The 13,204-nt window shown below is 55.6% G+C and overlaps 1 protein-coding gene across 1 annotated transcript in view; it reads right to left on the minus strand.

The window, feature by feature from the left end:
* The window catches only part of TCERG1 (transcription elongation regulator 1), an 800,085-nt gene that overhangs the window by 252,442 nt on the left and 534,439 nt on the right, over positions 1-13,204 (minus strand). The window contains exons 12-13 of the mRNA XM_078653039.1: positions 9,275-9,410; positions 2,627-2,716 (exon numbers count right to left, since the gene is read on the minus strand). Of these exons, the coding sequence (XP_078509165.1) occupies positions 2,627-2,716; positions 9,275-9,410 (226 nt within the window). The remainder of the gene's footprint in view (positions 1-2,626; positions 2,717-9,274; positions 9,411-13,204) is intronic.

The following is a 13,204-nucleotide window of genomic DNA, read 5'->3' on the forward strand; positions in this document are numbered from 1 at the left end:
GATCCAACACTGGCATCTCAGGTAGGAACCCAAAGGGCTGTGCACTGGAGCCAATAAGGGGTTGATCATGGATTCTGTAGGCCTAACTGACACTAAGGGAGGTCCCGCCGGTTCGGAGTTAGTCAAGGCCTCACTGACCTCCTTGGGGCCGAGACGCACACCAGAGGGAGGCTGAGAACCAAAAATGGCTTGAAGGGAGAGAGAGTATTCCATCATATGAGCAAGAATCACCTCAGTGCGGAAACACTGGAAGTTGCAGGACAGATTCTCGCTCTGACACTGGGGGAACAGGAGGGGTGTCAGACACTGCGCCTATGCAGTAAAGTCTGGGAAGGCGCGACTGAGAAGGGGGAGGGCGACTGAGAAGGGGGAGGGCGACTGAGAAGGGGGAGGGCGACTGAGAAGGGGGAGGGCGACTGAGAAGGGGGAGGGCGACTGAGAAGGGGGAGGGCGACTGAGAAGGGGGAGGGCGACTGAGAAGGGGGAGGGCGGCTGAGAAGGGGGAGGGCGACTGAGAAGGGGGAGGGCGACTGAGAAGGGGGAGGGCGACTGAGAAGGGGGAGGGCGACTGAGAAGGGGGAGGGCGACTGAGAAGGGGGAGAGCGGCTGAGAAGGGGGAGGGCGGCTGAGAAGGGGGAGGGCGGCTGAGAAGGGGGAGGGCGGCTGAGAAGGGGGAGGGCGGCTGAGAAGGGGGAGGGCGACTGAGAAGGGGGAGGGCGACTGAGAAGGGGGAGGGCGACTGAGAAGGGGGAGGGCGACTGAGAAGGGGGAGGGCGACTGAGAAGGGGGAGGGCGACTGAGAAGGGGGAGGGCGACTGAGAAGGGGGAGGGCGACTGAGAAGGGGGAGGGCGACTGAGAAGGGGGAGGGCGACTGAGAAGGGGGAGGGCGACTGAGAAGGGGGAGGGCGACTGAGAAGGGGGAGGGCGACTGAGAAGGGGGAGGGCGACTGAGAAGGGGGAGGGCGACTGAGAAGGGGGAGGGCGACTGAGAAGGGGGAGGGCGACTGAGAAGGGGGAGGGCGACTGAGAAGGGGAGGGCGACTGAGAAGGGGAGGGCGACTGAGAAGGGGAGGGCGACTGAGAAGGGGAGGGCGACTGAGAAGGGGAGGGCGACTGAGAAGGGGAGGGCGACTGAGAAGGGGAGGGCGACTGAGAAGGGGAGGGCGACTCAGAAGGGGAGCGCGACTGAGAAGGGGAGCGTGACTGAGAAGGGGCCCTCGACCACCGTGCTGCTAACAGTGTCAAGGGGCGCTCATGCAATGCATAAGACCAAACCTGAAGACATGAGCTGTACCGTTCGGAGTCACCGTGCACGCCCAGACACCACATGCAAATAGGATGAGGGTGTAGGGGTCGACATCTTCGTTCACAATACCCTAAAGATATCCAGAAAGAAGCACACAGTTTTGTCACCAACAACGAGGTAGGCCAATATTGGCCAGAGGTACAGCTCTCCGGGTCCACGCGGAAAGGAAGAAACTAACGTCATCACCTCAGGGGAGGGCTTATATGGTCTCTGTCAGTCACATCTGCTGAACGTTATGGAGTCACTCAACGCCCTCTATTGATGCGCAGAGGTACTGCTGTAGAAAAGTTTCCGGATCCTGTGGATAATTCAAAGGTAAGGAATCGCCTGCTAGACGTCTCATCAGATAAAACTAAATAGAGCAGAAATGATAATGGGGAAATAGGGTTGTCAAATATTTATCTGCACATCATCAGGTAAAGTCTTCCGATTTGTTTCAATTCTAGTTTAATATTTGATTTCATCACACTTCAGAATTAAAACAAGATTACCAGGCCTTTTTATAGAAAGAAGCACTCGTACAAGTATACAACAAGGGGAGATGGCATGAAAAGACTTTGCTCCATTGGAGGGAAGAAAACACCCAGGACAGCCTAAAACAAATAAAGCCACCAAATAGAAAGCCAGAAAATATGTGCTACAACCACAAAGCCAATGCTAAGCAACAGGAGGAACGCGTTTCCTGGGAAGCTTCATGAATGTCTCCAAGACGTCTTCGGCAAATCAGACGGCTGCACTATTTGGTAGAGGTTGACTTAAAAAAAAAAAAGTGGTCTCCCAACTATTGAAATATTTTAAATAACTTGTATAATTAATTTACAAGCTATTTAAATGGGTTAGAAAAGAAAATGGACAATTTATAGCTTTTCATTTCACACAGCATGATTGTCAGACAGGTAATTTTACTTGTCTTTCTCCGACTGCAAAGTTAGAGCATTCTGTAAACACAATCTCAGGTACACTAAGGTGCAATTTGTAAGAAGACATAGGCTGACCTCTGTCACACACACAGCAAATGTAACAAGATTTAAAGGCATTGTTATTACTCTTTCACTATCTGAATTAAAAGAACACCTGCTTTGTCAGCTGGAGTCTCGCCAGACCAAGCCAGTAGTCCCTAAAGATAGCTCGCCCTGATAACATCTGGTTCGCCATAGTGAGTAGATTTCTTGAGGAAATAAATACACACAAGTGTCTAATGTATATTTGCACATCACAAAGGGAAAGGAGATTACAGTACAGATGTGCTACAATATTAAATGAATGACATCAGGGGGGCAAAAGATGTACAAACAGCACAAATTCAAAAGACCAGATACCTGTTTTCTTTCCTTAGGATTCAGCAGCAAGTACCGGGGATCAAAAACTATCTTGTGCAGCTCCTTTTCCCAAGTTGAAAAAGCAGATACCTGTAAAATAGGAATTTATATAACCATTAAAAATGGCTTTAGGAATACGAATTTCACAAATGTTACAAAGGCTAAGTAATGCAGAATTACAAATTACAGAATATCAGTTAAAAAGAGGATGTGTCTGAACCAACGCTGAACTTCCCATCACTAATAGATGACAAGCAGCGGGTGGTTAGCATGGCAGCCTGGCACATTAATTGGTCCTGCAAACCATCGGATAATTACACAGAAGTCGCACACACCTAATTAGTCATTAAAACTACCACTACTGAGTGACATTTAGAATCCATCACAGAGGAAAGCCTTGAAGTTTTTGCTTCTACTTCTCTGATGCCTTTCAAAATGGTTTGATTTACTCAAGAATATTTTTTTGAGCTGAAGAATCCGTCACATAGGAGGATTCTTCCCCTCTCAATCAACATCACACATTTAACAAGCACAGGCAAAGCCAATAGGTCTTGCTTACGAGAAAGCTATGGGCTTTGTCAAAGTCTTAACCATATTGCATAACAGAAAGGCTGCCAAGCAGCATGGCTGAAAGGAAAAAGATAGGTGCTGCACGCTGCCAGCACTGGCCAAGTCATAGGATTTTTTTCTTACTTCTGGCCGGATGGGAAGCAACACGGAGGAAGGATGTATGGGTCAGGGAACAGAGATCATCAAGGGTGTGGGAACAAAACACTGATGTGGTCAGCGCTGGCTGCATTACAGGGCTTTTTTGTTTACTAATGTGGTGGAAGGTTGCACAGAGAGGGTAGGCCGGAGGCAACAAAAAGGGAGGGAGACTGAGCCGAGGGCCTACACTTACAATAGGGGGAGGAAGGGATAGGCTTGGGGAAAGATGATGGACAATGGAGGGTGGGAGGAGCCGGGGGTGAGTTACAAAATGGATAACAGAAGGAAAGGTGGGAGTGTGGAGTCAAACAATAAGGGGGTGGATGGTGGGCCCAGCAACATGGATGAGGGTGGGTTGATCAAGAGTGAAGTGGCAGCGGTCACGCAACATGGACGCAGGACGGCGGAGGGTCAAGCGACATGGACGCAGGACGGCGGAGGGTCAAGCGACATGGACGCAGGACGGCGGAGGGTCAAGCGACAAGGACGCAGGACGGCGGAGGGTCAAGCGACATGGACGCAGGACGGCAGAGGGTCAAGCGACATGGACGCAGGACGGCAGAGGGTCAAGCGACATGGACGCAGGACGGCAGAGGGTCAAGCGACATGGACGCAGGACGGCAGAGGGTCAAGCGACATGGACGCAGGACGGCAGAGGGTCAAGCGACATGGACGCAGGACGGCGGGGATCTAGCGACGGGGAGGGGGAGGGTGGGGTGTGGGGGTCTAGCGACGGGGGACGGGTGAGGGAGGGGGATCTAGCAACAGGGACGGGGAGGGTGGGGGGTCTAGCAACAGGGACGGGGAGGGTGGGGGGGTCTAGCAACAGGGACGGGGAGGGTGGGGGGGGTCTAGCAACAGGGACGGGGAGGGTGGGGGGGGTCTAGCAACAGGGACGGGGAGGGTGGGGGGGGTCTAGCAACAGGGACGGGGAGGGTGGGGGGGGTCTAGCAACAGGGACGGGGAGGGTGGGGGGGGTCTAGCAACAGGGACGGGGAGGGTGGGGGGGGTCTAGCAACAGGGACGGGGAGGGTGGGGGGGGTCTAGCAACAGGGACGGGGAGGGTGGGGGGGTCTAGCAACAGGGACGGGGAGGGTGGGGGGGGTCTAGCAACAGGGACGGGGAGGGTGGGGGGGGTCTAGCAACAGGGACGGGGAGGGTGGGGGGGTCTAGCAACAGGGACGGGGAGGGTGGGGGGGTCTAGCAACAGGGACGGGGAGGGTGGGGGGGGTCTAGCAACAGGGACGGGGAGGGTGGGGGGGGTCTAGCAACAGGGACGGGGAGGGTGGGGGGGGTCTAGCAACAGGGACGGGGAGGGTGGGGGGGGTCTAGCGACGGGGAGGGTGGGGGGGGTCTAGCGACGGGGAGGGTGGGGGGGGTCTAGCGACGGGGAGGGTGGGGGGGGTCTAGCGACGGGGAGGGTGGGGGGGTCTAGCAACAGGGACGGGGAGGGTGGGGGGGTCTAGCAACAGGGACGGGGAGGGTGGGGGGGGTCTAGCAACAGGGACGGGGAGGGTGGGGGGGTCTAGCAACAGGGACGGGGAGGGTGGGGGGGTCTAGCAACAGGGACGGGGAGGGTGGGGGGGGGTCTAGCAACAGGGACGGGGAGGGTGGGGGGGGGTCTAGCAACAGGGACGGGGAGGGTGGGGGGGGTCTAGCAACAGGGACGGGGAGGGTGGGGGGGGTCTAGCAACAGGGACGGGGAGGGTGGGGGGGGTCTAGCAACAGGGACGGGGAGGGTGGGGGGGGGTCTAGCAACAGGGACGGGGAGGGTGGGGGGGGTCTAGCAACAGGGACGGGGAGGGTGGGGGGGGTCTAGCAACAGGGACGGGGAGGGTGGGGGGGGTCTAGCAACAGGGACGGGGAGGGTGGGGGGGGTCTAGCAACAGGGACGGGGAGGGTGGGGGGGGTCTAGCAACAGGGACGGGGAGGGTGGGGGGGGTCTAGCAACAGGGACGGGGAGGGTGGGGGGGGTCTAGCAACAGGGACGGGGAGGGTGGGGGGGGTCTAGCAACAGGGACGGGGAGGGTGGGGGGGGTCTAGCAACAGGGACGGGGAGGGTGGGGGGGGTCTAGCAACAGGGACGGGGAGGGTGGGGGGGTCTAGCAACAGGGACGGGGAGGGTGGGGGGGTCTAGCAACAGGGACGGGGAGGGTGGGGGGGGTCTAGCAACAGGGACGGGGAGGGTGGGGGGGGTCTAGCAACAGGGACGGGGAGGGTGGGGGGGGTCTAGCAACAGGGACGGGGAGGGTGGGGGGGGTCTAGCAACAGGGACGGGGAGGGTGGGGGGGGTCTAGCAACGGGGAGGGTGGGGGGGGTCTAGCAACAGGGAGGGTGGGGGGGTCTTGCAACAGGGAGGGTGGGGGGGTCTAGCAACAGGGAGGGTGGGGGGGGTCTAGCAACAGGGAGGGTGGGGGGGTCTAGCAACAGGGAGGGTGGGGGGGTCTAGCAACAGGGAGGGTGGGGGGTCTAGCAACAGGGAGGGTGGGGGGGTCTAGCAACAGGGAGAGGGTGGGGGGGTCTAGCAACAGGGAGGGTGGGGGGGTCTAGCAACAGGGAGGGTGGGGGGGTCTAGCAACAGGGAGGGTGGGGGGTCTAGCAACAGGGAGAGTGGGGGGGGTCTAGCAACAGGGACGGGGAGGGTGGGGGGGGTCTAGCAACAGGGACGGGGAGGGTGGGGGGGGTCTAGCAACAGGGACGGGGAGGGTGGGGGGGTCTAGCAACAGGGACGGGGAGGGTGGGGGGGGTCTAGCAACAGGGACGGGGAGGGTGGGGGGGGTCTAGCAACAGGGACGGGGAGGGTGGGGGGGGTCTAGCAACAGGGACGGGGAGGGTGGGGGGGGTCTAGCAACAGGGACGGGGAGGGTGGGGGGGGTCTAGCAACAGGGACGGGGAGGGTGGGGGGGGTCCAGCAACAGGGACGGGGAGGGTGGGGGGGGTCCAGCAACAGGGACGGGGAGGGTGGGGGGGGGTCCAGCAACAGGGACGGGGAGGGTGGGGGGGGGTCCAGCAACAGGGACGGGGAGGGTGGGGGGGGGGTCCAGCAACAGGGAGGGTGGGGGGGGGGTCCAGCAACAGGGACGGGGAGGGTGGGGGGGGTCCAGCAACAGGGACGGGGAGGGTGGGGGGGGTCCAGCAACAGGGACGGGGAGGGTGGGGGGGGTCCAGCAACAGGGACGGGGAGGGTGGGGGGGGTCCAGCAACAGGGACGGGGAGGGTGGGGGGGGTCCAGCAACAGGGACGGGGAGGGTGGGGGGGGTCCAGCAACAGGGACGGGGAGGGTGGGGGGGGTCCAGCAACAGGGACGGGGAGGGTGGGGGGGGTCCAGCAACAGGGACGGGGAGGGTGGGGGGGGTCCAGCAACAGGGACGGGGAGGGTGGGGGGGGTCCAGCAACAGGGACGGGGAGGGTGGGGGGGGTCCAGCAACAGGGACGGGGAGGGTGGGGGGGGTCCAGCAACAGGGACGGGGAGGGTGGGGGGGGTCCAGCAACAGGGACGGGGAGGGTGGGGGGGGTCCAGCAACAGGGACAGGGAGGGTGGGGGGGTCCAGCAACAGGGACGGGGAGGGTGGGGGGGGTCCAGCAACAGGGACGGGGAGGGTGGGGGGGGTCCAGCAACAGGGACGGGGAGGGTGGGGGGGGTCCAGCAACAGGGACGGGGAGGGTGGGGGGGGTCCAGCAACAGGGACGGGGAGGGTGGGGGGGGTCCAGCAACAGGGACGGGGAGGGTGGGGGGGGTCCAGCAACAGGGACGGGGAGGGTGGGGGGGGTCCAGCAACAGGGACGGGGAGGGTGGGGGGGGTCCAGCAACAGGGACGGGGAGGGTGGGGGGGTCCAGCAACAGGGACGGGGAGGGTGGGGGGGGTCCAGCAACAGGGACGGGGAGGGTGGGGGGGGGTCCAGCGACGGGGAGGGTGGGGGGGGTCCAACAACAGGGACGGGGAGGGTGGGGGGGGTCCAACAACAGGGACGGGGAGGGTGGGGGGGGTCCAACAACAGGGACGGGGAGGGTGGGGGGGGGTCCAACAACAGGGACGGGGAGGGTGGGGGGGGTCCAACAACAGGGACGGGGAGGGTGGGGGGGGGTCCAACAACAGGGACGGGGAGGGTGGGGGGGGTCCAACAACAGGGACGGGGAGGGTGGGGGGGGGTCCAACAACAGGGACGGGGAGGGTGGGGGTCCAACAACAGGGACGGGGAGGGTGGGGGGGTCCAACAACAGGGACGGGGAGGGTGGGGGGGTCTAACAACAGGGACCGGGAGGGGGGGGTCTAACAACAGGGAAGGGGAGGGTGGGGGGTCTAACAACAGGGACGGGGAGGGTGGGGGGGGTCTAACAACAGGGACGGGGAGGGTGGGGGGGTCTAACAACAGGGACGGGGAGGGTGGGGGGGTCTAACAACAGGGACGGGGAGGGTGGGGGGGTCTAACAACAGGGACGGGGAGGGTGGGGGGGGTCTAACAACAGGGACGGGGAGGGTGGGGGTCTAACAACAGGGACGGGGAGGGTGGGGGGGGTCTAACAACAGGGACGGGGAGGGTGGGGGGGGTCTAACAACAGGGAAGGGGAGGGTGGGGGGGGTCTAACAACAGGGACGGGGAGGGTGGGGGGGTCTAACAACAGGGACGGGGAGGGTGGGGGGTCTAACAACAGGGACGGGGAGGGTGGGGGGGTCTAACAACAGGGACGGGGAGGGTGGGGGGGGTCTAACAACAGGGACGAGGAGGGTGGGGGGGTCTAACAACAGGGACGGGGAGGGTGGGGGGGGTCTAACAACAGGGACGGGGAGGGTGGGGGGGGTCTAACAACAGGGACGGGGAGGGTGGGGGGGGTCTAACAACAGGGACGGGGAGGGTGGGGGGGGTCTAACAACAGGGACGGGGAGGGTGGGGGGGGTCTAGCAACAGGGACGGGGAGGGTGGGGGGGGTCTAGCAACAGGGACGGGGAGGGTGGGGTCAAGCAACACAGACAGGGGAGGGTGGGGGTCAAGCAACACAGACAGGGGAGGGTAGGGGTCAAGCAACACAGACAGGGGAGGGTAGGGGTCAAGCAACACAGACAGGGGAGGGTAGGGGTCAAGCAACACAGACAGGGGAGGGTAGGGGTCAAGCAACACAGACAGGGGAGGGTGGGGGTCAAGCAACAGACAGGGGAGGGTGGGGGTCAAGCAACAGACAGGGGAGGGTGGGGGTCAAGCAACAGACAGGGGAGGGTGGGGGTCAAGCAACAGACCGGGGAGGTTGGGGGAGGTGAAGCAACAGACAAGGCTGGAGGACGGGCGGACGGGTCAAGCAACACCGAGGCAGGAGGACGGGCAGGAGATTCAAGCAACATCGAGGCGGGGGTCAAGCAACACCGAGCCGGGAGAGCAGGCATGAGGGACAAGCATCACAGAGGGGGGGTTGTCAAGCAGCACAGGTGGGAGGGTGGGCGGTAGAGTCAAGCGACATTGTGGCAGGGGTAAAGCAACACAGAGGTGGAAGGGACAAGCAACACAGAGGTGGGAGGGTGGGTGGGGTGATCAAGCAACAGACGAAAGGGTGGGGAGAGTCTAGCAAAATGGACATGGGGGGGGGTCAAGCAACACATTTGTGAGGACACAAAGATTAGAAAAACAATGGAGAAAGCTAAAAGACTCATTCTGGTAGAAAGCTTTAATTTAAAAAAAAAAAAAAGGTAGAGACTAAAAGAATGAGCAGTAGAAGGACACAAGTAATGCACCCATGCTCCAGGGAATAGACACGAAGCGGAAGGAAGTCTACTGCATCTGACCAATAAGAAGCATGCACATGAGTGACAATGGATGCTACCAATGGTAAGCGATGGGTGGCCTGTAAGCCCACTGTCAGAAAACAAGAGGTCTCGTAGAGACAGTAAATGCACTGTCTAGGGAAGACAAAAAAAGTTTCAAATAAATCATAAAAGATAGTTTCCTAACCCCTCTCTCAAGCAGCATATCTCTGAACTGTTTCATTCGAGCATCCAGTGGAACAATAGCTCTTTCCCGAGCAGCCTTGATTTCAGCCTCCATATTAGCCTCCTTATCCGATTCCAGATCCTTGATATCCTCTTTCCTGCAAAACAATAATGCACATATATAAATGTACCCATATTTATGAACTTTAAAAAGCAATATTTCTTCCTATGAACAATAGGAAGATGTGACAGTGTTTCTCCACGGTTGAGAGAACAAAACCTGACTAAGCATACTACAGTTTAATAAACAACAAAAGAAAGACACTGCGGGTCATATGGTCACAAGACAACTTGAAGACAAAATGCTAGGTAAAACCACTATTGAAAGCTACAGTACAGATGAAAGGAAAGAGAAGAGGCTATTAAAGAAATAACGGTTACCCAAGTAACAAGAAGAGAATAGGTTACTTAACCTGTAAGAATCTATTTGTAGCATGAAGTGCCATAGATTCATATGCTTAGCATTTTCCTGCCATCTAGTATTGAACATATGCAACTTGTTTTTCTTCGAAGAAGTCTTTTGAGTCATAAGGTATGGTGACTCCTCCTATAGCACAAACAGGAACAACAAATTGTGCTATAGGCAGATGGTAATGCTTCGCCACTAGATTGGAATAAACATTAACCAAACCACTTAAAATAAGGCTCCACCAAGCTCCCAGTGGGGGGGGGGGGGGGAGCATTCCAAATGCCCAATGGAAACCACTGAAGCAACTCAAAAAGGCTATAACTAGCATCCTAAGATCCCCGAGATATAAACCGGAGGACATAAAATTTCAAATATTTCTTCAACAAAAAAAGTACACTTCAGATAGTGAAGGGGGCTGCCAATAGATCACAAGAAGACAAGGTCTGTGCAAGGCCATTCTCAGATATTAAGGTAAATGACAGCATACACTTTACTGGGGGGGGGCGGGTAGATAATGGATCTATCCCTCACGGGAGTGGTTGCAAATGCCACACGCCACGCAGCTACAATGATGCCAAAGGATACCCCTAAAGAAATCCGTTCAAAGGGTGACAGAGCTTCATCACCCTCACCCCAATCAGCTGACGAATCACAGCATGCCTCAAAGTCATCCTGAATAAACTCAATTAGATGGCACTCCACCTCTCCCCTTTCCCTCTCTATTTGTCTCTCCGGACATTGGACACAGTTCTTCCTCGTCTTCCTACTAGGGCTCCTTCCTCCCATCCTTTCCTATAAATTCTCTCAATCTCGTTGTTCACTGTACCTTACTACGCGATTGTAACTGATGTAATTTGTAACGCAATGTTCCTCTGTTATAGCGATCTGATACCTACGGGTCTAGCCAGCGCTTTATAATCCTTTTGATGTACCTGGTTATGCGCTCTGATACCTCTGGGTCTAGATAGAGCTATATATTACCTTTGCAAATCAAATAAACTAAAAACTGTTTTTCCTGAACGCTGAGGCCTAAGCAATATGGCTGATGACTGGTGGAGATGCTTGACAGCTAATGAGGAGATATGCCCTGGTTTTCCCCCTTGACCGTCACCTACCCAGCTGGACATTGGGCATTGTTCCTCCTAGTCTCCCCGCTATTACTCCTTCCTCACCTCCCTCCTACGAATTATTGAAACATTGTTTATGTGTACTGTACCTTACTATGCTCTTGTATCTGATGTAACTTGTAACGCTACAATCCTAATTGTAAAGCACTCTGATACCCTATTGGCAAGTTCGCGCTATATAAAACTTTATAAATAAATAAATTGCATAAGGAAGGAGAGAAGGGGTCCCCGACCCCAATGGCATTTCCACGGCACTCTTCAAACAAAATGCAGAATTTTGGGCGGAACCTTTAGATGCACTTTGTTGTTGAAATTAGATTTCTGGGCAAACTTCCAGCTTCATGGAAAGGCCCAACAAATCTCTCCGATTAACAAAAGTGGAGACAAGTCCTTGGCGAAAAAATACAGTCTGGTTGCCCTCATCGAGAACAAAGCAAAAGACTTTGCAGGGACATTGTTAGAGGAAATTTAATCTTGGGCCTCTGAGAAAGCCATAATCCTACACAATCAGACATGGCTTTGTAAAACATCAGGCACTACAACCAACATCTTGGCTATGTCACTTTTCATCGACATGGTGAAAGCTGCCTCTTCATCTCGATTTTATAGACTTTAGGGCAGCCTTTGAACGTGTAGACTGGGGTAGGCTCTGGAGCAAACTGGCCCGCTGGAATATTCCCCAGGCTCTATTGGATTAGCGCATAATGCTCCACACAAACATGTGGGTGCAGGTGAAACGGTGCGGGCACACACCTCTCTAGATGAATACTAACAAGCAAAGAGCTGAAGCAGGGGTATGCGCTTGCCACCATACTATTCAATCTCTTTATGGCTGACCTGACGCAAGAACCTAACACCTGCAACTCCCATGCCCCTAGGCTAGGGGGCATGGCACAGTCTACCTTTCTGTACATAGACGATGCGGTCCTGGTTAGTAATACTCAGCTGGGTCTGCAACACCTCCTCGACACAATGCAGGAAAACTGATGAGAATAGTCTGAACATCAATTTTGAAAAAACAAACAATGGCTATCAACAATAACAAGCATTTGCAATGCAATAGGTATCGCATTTGCGAGAATTTGAGCTACTGGCATTGTAAATGACAAACCTTTTATCTTTGTGTTGGTTTTGAAAACAGATAAATATAAGGCCTTGTCATTTACGATGCCAATAGCTCAAATTTTCGCAAATGCGAGACCAATTGCATTGCAAATGCTTGTTTGATGGGTTGTGTGATTCCCCAGCACGTTTATTACTATAACATGCGTGATCACGTAGACTCTGGTATTCTCTGCAGGGCCAGTGGGGTTAGGAGTCATGGTATGTCTGAGGCCAGGCTCTAGGCGTGCTGTACTGACGAAGCATTATAAAATCTGAGATCACGGACTTCCAGAACGTAAATATATAAATAAACCAGGTCCTTGAAGCGGCGCAGAGCTCAATTTTAAAGTAAAAAAAAAAACAAAAAAAAAACATAACAGAACGCGGTGTCTCTGAAGTGAATGCAGCGAAAATATAAATAAAGTGAGTGCGGTGTCCCAAGCGGGCGCCAACTCATTATAGAAATAAAAAAACATACAATTTAGAGAAAAATACTAAGCATACAATTTAGAGGGCATGGCAAGTAATTAAAGGAGACAGTCTACCGCTGCAAGTAAAAGATCCAGTCCGGGTGGGCGGGGCCAAAAGAAGACCGGGCGATAACAAGGAGGGACTAAAAAGCCTCACTGACCAGGGAAAGCCAGGGCTTAGCAAGCACTATGACGCAAGCCAATGGAATGAAGGGGCGGAGCCTAGACTCCACTTCTGAAATTGGCTTGATTACAAGAAGCCTCACAGAGTGAGCAGCGCATGCGCGCTGTAAGGCTAGGCGAGACCTAAAAAGGACTCTGGTCTGGTATTGGTGCAGCACAACAATCCAGATGGCAGCTGAATGCATAAACCCAGGTGTAGTTTTCGATAAATAGGACCTATTGGCACATCAGTAGGAGGACATCAAAAGGAAAGGGCTGGCACTGGCAGTAACATTAAAGAACCTTTTATCAAAAAACTAACAGGGCCCACGCCGCCCCCTCTCCTCTGGGTAGAACAAGCCAAAATATTACCAACCATAACTTATGGCAGCGAACTCCTGAAAGGTAGACACGCTAAAATACTGGACAGCATTTTAGGTAAAGCATACAGATTCCTATTCAGCCTTCCAAAATATACCTCGCAAGTACAGATCCGGCTGGAGTTCGGCCTGCAAATACTGTCTTTGGCGAGGCAAAGAATTTATAATCTGCTGGGATGAGATCAGGAAGGCAGTCCCCAATACCTTAAACTACTATTTATGGCAGGAGCTGCAGCACAG

The sequence above is a fragment of the Lissotriton helveticus genome, chromosome 7 (genome assembly GCF_964261635.1).
Source record: "Lissotriton helveticus chromosome 7, aLisHel1.1, whole genome shotgun sequence".
Lineage (NCBI taxonomy): Eukaryota > Metazoa > Chordata > Amphibia > Caudata > Salamandridae > Lissotriton > Lissotriton helveticus.